At 35.5% G+C, this 6,000-nt stretch overlaps 1 protein-coding gene across 3 annotated transcripts in view; it reads left to right on the top strand.

Annotated features, from left to right (window-relative positions):
- IQCM (IQ motif containing M) overlaps positions 1-1,992 on the top strand; it is a 384,245-nt gene extending 382,253 nt beyond the window's left edge. For all 3 annotated transcript variants that reach the window (XM_054717693.1, XM_054717695.1, XM_054717694.1), the window contains exon 13: positions 1,661-1,992. In XM_054717693.1, coding sequence (XP_054573668.1) covers positions 1,661-1,764 — 104 coding nt within the window. In that variant the 3' untranslated portion in view covers positions 1,765-1,992. The remainder of the gene's footprint in view (positions 1-1,660) is intronic.
- The last annotated feature ends 4,008 nt before the right edge of the window (positions 1,993-6,000 follow it).

A 6,000-nucleotide genomic window follows, 5' to 3' on the forward strand; every position in this document is an offset into this window, starting at 1 on the left:
AAATTGACACATACCAGAAATTAGGTGATTTATTTTCAGTCACCCTCAAGGAAGCCATTACTATTGCCTGAATGGCAGAGGCAGGAGCTAGGAACAGTGAGCAGTGGGAAGCAACACTTGACTATTTCAGAGCAAAATCCAACTACATACATACCCACACATGTGTATATAGATATACATGTATAATCATGAAAATAGTCACACATAGAATTTTCTACCTGTTCTTATGCAACCTCTGGTCTCGTTGAAAGCATTCCCATCACTGCAGTTAATTCCAGGCATTCTCCTAGGACCTAGAATATCTCACATGTGCTCATAGATACACCCCTCTAGGCTGTAGCGTAGAATTCCATATCCCCCAGCTCTTTTGCAGACTATCTGCTGTTGTCACTCTGAAGCTCAGGAAGCCTGGTGAAGGTGTATTGTTAAAGCTCTTGCCTCCGTACCTGTCCAGGCCAGGCTGCGCTGATTTCACACAGGCCTAAGCCAACCTGCTAGACTCTAGCAGCTAGAGGGAGAAGCCCTTCTCCTGACCTTTGGACCAGTTGCCTCAATCTCATTAGAATGGAAGATGCTCCCAGTGCTCTTGTCACTTAGGACATTACAAGGGTCTCTAAGCTCTGTGACAGGAACTGGAGTCAGATATATATATATATATATATATATATATATATATAATTTATATATATATATATATATATATATATATATATATATATATATATATATATAAATGATCTCACACCATTGTTAGTAAGATTTCTTTATAAAGCCTATATATATTATAGCATCATGATACATATAATAATATAGCAACAATATTTTGAATACTTATGAAGGGTCAGACACATACTTATTTTTTATTAACTAACAGACTTTTTTGAGACATTTTAGGTTTACAAAAATATTGTGCTGAAAATTACAAAGTGTTACCATCTACCCCTTACTTGCACCCCCCTCCTTCTGTTCCCTGTTATTAACAATTTGCATTAGTGTGGTGTATTTGTTTTAATTGATGCATCCATATTAACACATTATTTTACACACCTATACTCTGATATGTGTTTTTGGATCCTTTCAACAATCAGACAAGATATATACAATCCCCATTTTGAAAATAAGGGAACATTGAATATTAAATCTGGATTCCCTCGAGAATGTGTAAGAACAAGATCTTGGAATGTTATACTCTTCCTTCTAGTTTACCTATTTTGAGGAATCTTCTATTACAGCTATCATCGTGGGCAAGAGCAAAGCAAGAGGCAAGAGCACAAGAGAAGGGGGACTCTTTGCCTTGGGGATCTTAACCTTCCAACATTTCACGTGCTTGCTTTGTTTCCCCCTAGCCAATCCATTGTTTCCCAGGCAAGACTGACAAGCAAGCACCTTCCCTACCTCACCCAGCTTCACTGCGCATATGTCTATCTCCCCCCTTGTTCGATCCCTTCCCCAGTGTTCTTCGGGGAATGGACTGGTGGTTCCCTGCGAAACATGAAGTAGCTTCTTGGAGAAGCTGCCCAGATAACCATGCTTATAATGTCCAGTCACTCCTTTGCTCTCCTTCTATTATTAATATTAATAACTAGTTAATTGTGGTGATAATACATTCTGGCATATTAATTAAACATTTATTAATATAATCAAATATTTTATCTTACAGTGAGTGGACATCCAATACTCAAAAGAGCTGACATCCGGATTGTTGGGAAGTTAGTGTGCGCATCTATGAGAGAAAGGAAAATGAGACAACAGTATTTATCTTAGAAGTATAATAATGTTTTCAATACAATTTTGTTCTCTTAAGAGTTGAACATATCTACCCAAAGAAATAAGTTAACATTGGCCATGAATTAATTCAGTATCAACAGGCAAAAAGGCAAGCATTTTTGCATATTTAAAGTTTTTCAACAAGTCAGTCTATAACTTCTAAATATCTTTGGATGAACAATTCATTGGATATTCTTCATTAAAACAAAATCTGTTGAAACCACTGTGAAATACTCCTTTCACTGGACTTAGAGTTGTTTTGTTTCATTACCAATAAATTCCATAAAGAAACTTCAAACCCTAGCCAATTTGGCTCAGTGGATAGAGAGAGCATCAGCCCGTGTACTGAAGGGTCCCAGGTTTGATTCCAGTCAAGGTCATGTACCTTGGTTGCAGGTTCCCCGGCCCTGGTCGGGGTGTATGCAAGAGGCAACCAATCAATGTGTCTCTCACATGGCTGTTTCTCTCTGTCTCTCCCTCTCCCGTCCACTATCTAAAAATCAATGGAAAAATATCCTCGGGTGAGGATTAACAACAACAACAAAAAGAAACTTCAAGACTCTTATTTTTAAAAACTCAAACTTTTTCGAAATGGTTTCTCAAAATGTGTTTTAAACTATACGATTTTATTAGTGTAGTCATAGTAGTAATTTTCCTTATTCTCAATGATCACTCTAAAGTGAAAAAAACTGACAGTTAATATACAGTATTCCTGATTACTTGCCTTGTTCAGAAAGGGTTGAAGCACAGTGGCTAACACTAGTTCCTTAAGAGTCTTGGATTTAATTTTATCTATCCATTATTCATCCACCTTCTGTCCCTCCTTCTCTCCTTCCCTCTGTGCTTCTCTTCCTCCCTTCCTCCCTCTCTTTTTCTCTCCTTCCCTCTATGAATGGATTGGAACACAAGTGAAGGGGCACTAGTTGAAGGACCAGACTGTAAAGATTGCATAGAAATTAGATATGAATAGAGGCAGCAACTACATGACAGGTGTTCCATTTTTACAGTTCTTACCCCCGATCTATTACTTTTATAAATGACTGGTTTCTAAAAATAAAAATCTCTCTCAAGCTCCTTCATGCAGTGGAGCTTACTGTAGAATACATATGGAAGTCGTTAGGATGAAATCTTTAGAAAAGCCAACTACAAGAATCATGTTAAGTCGGGGCCTCACCAAAACCAAAACCAAGCTGGACTCAACATCATGCTGATACTCTAACCAGAAAATGTTAGCAGTGAAACATTTGAAAGGGAGAAAACAAGTGAATACTGGCTAAAATGGAGAGGTTAGCTTATATGAAATTCAGTTATTCATATTCTTTCTGTTAGTAATTGAGAGAGTTTCATTTTTTAAAAAAAGTTTTTCTTTATTTCAATACTGAAAACAAGTGGAAAATGCACAATAAAAGAATAAAAAATATCGAACAGGAGTTGAGTCACAGAATGGTAACAGATCCATCAGTCTGCTCCTTTTTACAGCATTATTAAGATAAAAATTGGCTAGATTTCTGCCACCGCTATTCAACAAAAAGGGAGGGGGAGCAAAAGAATAGAGTTATAATGAAAGACACAAACTACAACACAGAATTTCCTAATAAGCATTGGATATCACTTACCACTATTTCGAGTGGCAAATATACTTATGAGAAAAGAATATAAAAATTACCTTATAAAAATAAAACAAAAATTAAGTTATAAGGAGTTATAGAAACCACTAATTCAGTTATTTATTCATTCAACAATATGTGTCCTCTATTATATATTCAAAAATATTTCTTGTGAATGCATGAGTAAAAGGTTTCTACATCCCCCTAATTCTGTTCTTTATAAAAATGATTTGAATAAAATGTAATATTTTTCAAGGAAAAAATATTAAGTTATGGTTGTGACAACTAGGAGCAGAATGCAGAAGTTTATTTTTCTTTTGATAAAATGTAATTGTTCTTGTCTCATGTTTCCTACATTTGACTATTATTCTTGATTTTTAGCTGACTGAATTAGGAGGACCACTGAATGTCTTTTAGAGGTGTGATTTTACATTAAGTTCAGTGACAATAAGTCACTCCCAAGCTGGAGAAGACAGTGTAAGGTCAGAGAAAAGAAGCCTTCACTTTTCAATGGTTAGTTTCCATATAAAAATTGGCACTTGGTGCTCATCAAAGAAGAAGAAATATTGGATGTGCTCTAAATGTCCATTGTGGTTTTGAGCCAACTACCTGATGGAAGTCATCACTTATATGTAAATGAACTGTCATTGGCTTGCCACTGTTGGCAATCGCTGAACTGTGAAGGGTATGTCTTAATAAGAACCACAGCTCTTCACAGACTTTGATTTACTGGAAATAAAAAAGTCCTTTGAGGCTACAAAGGACACTTGTTTCAGATAAAACGTCTAGACAGTAGCAATATATTTAGGGCTTTTATTATAGCAAAACTGCAAATTAGAATGGAGTGGTGAGAAAGTTCCTGTGACCCAGCTGAGTTCTAAAACACTGCTTCTGACTAGAGTCATACAATCTTCAAAACAGCTCAGCCAAATTAAATAAAGGTGCATTAAGAAAAAATAAAATAAAACAATGAAAGATGAAGACTTAGGTTTGGTACATCTTTCAAAGTAATGTTTTCCATTTTATTATTAACCTACATTTTTCTTAATAAATGTAGCTGTTAGATTGGTGGAAAGTTAAAACTTTCATGACCCTACAACATAGATTATTTATCAGAAAATTCAGATAGAAGGGGATTTTTCCTTGTATTCATTCCTTTTCCCGACTTTCATTCCAAAATACAATTGACATACTGAATTCTGGATAACTATTAATATTTTTATTAATGTTGTTAATAATAATAACATTAATTTTGCAAAATGCTTTAGAATTTGCAGTGTACTTTCACATAATATGAATTAGGGAAACTTTAATAGTGTTAAAAATGACTAACAGAGACAATTCAGGTGACATAAACAAACTTTCTATTTGACACTTCATGAAGTGGACACCTCCATTTGGAGAAAGCAAAATGAGGTGGAAGGCAGGAAGCTTTTATAGGACAATGAATAAGGAAGAAAAAAAATAGGAAATATGTAATTGGCTGGGGTCACATAGTCTACCTTCTTTGGGGTGAGGAGGAACAAAAAGATAAGTTTAAAGCACAGAATTGACTTGGTGTTTAGGAATTGGCTGACTGAATATATGGAGTTTCTCATCCAGTGCAGCATTTACAGGGATGTGAAAATGATCTAAGTTTTGGTTTGTTGACATGGCACCTGAGGAAAGAGCAACTCCATCTTGAGTCTAGAGATTTATATCCATAATAGGTAGACCAGGCCAGCTGGCATGGCTCAGTGGTTGAACATCGACCTATGTATGAACCAGGAGGTCATGGTTCGATTTCCAGTCAGGGCACATGCTTGGGTTGTGGGCTCAGTATCCAATGTGGGGGATGCAGGAGGCAGCCGATCAGTGATTCTATTTCATCATTGATGTTTCTATCTCTCTCTCTCCCTCTCCCTTCCACTCTCTGAAATCAATAAAAATATATTTAAAAATAATAATAATAGGTAGACAAAAATTTTAACTGCTCTCTCCTTTAGCACACTATGTTTAAAGAAGTACATTAGTCAGGGTAGGTTAACCACTTTGAAAAATTATCCCCCAAATCCCTATGGCTTATAATAATAACAGTTTCTTTTTTGCTACTTCAAAATCCAGAGTGAGTCAGCAGGGACTCTGCTCCATGCAGTCTTTCAGAGATTCATCTTAATAGCTTTGCCATTCTTTAGGGCCAGTCTTCACATGTAGGCTGTAGACAAAAAAGAGAAGGTAGAGAAAAGCATACCCACTTCTTTACTTCAATCAGAACTTGGGACATATCACTTCTACTAACAATCTATTGGGGAGAACTTGTCACCTGCTTCCATCTAAATTCATGGAGACTAGAAAATATGGGTCTCATTTTACATCAAAGAAGAGAATATTCTACTTTCTGCTGTAGGAGGTAAATTTCATCACTCATTATTTTAGGAAGCAAGAAAAACTTCAGATAACTTCACTTGAATTGTCATAATTCTAGTTTAAAATTTAATCACAAAAATATCCAAATAATTCAGTCTTTTTTAGGTTCTCTAATATTTTGATGTTAAATCCCTTATACAATTAATTTAAGGATCCTTCATCAATGTAAAGGGAAATATTTTTATCTTTTATTTCATAGATATGTGCTTTTATTTTTGGA

The sequence above is a fragment of the Eptesicus fuscus genome, chromosome 6 (assembly GCF_027574615.1).
Source record: "Eptesicus fuscus isolate TK198812 chromosome 6, DD_ASM_mEF_20220401, whole genome shotgun sequence".
Classification (NCBI taxonomy): domain Eukaryota; kingdom Metazoa; phylum Chordata; class Mammalia; order Chiroptera; family Vespertilionidae; genus Eptesicus; species Eptesicus fuscus.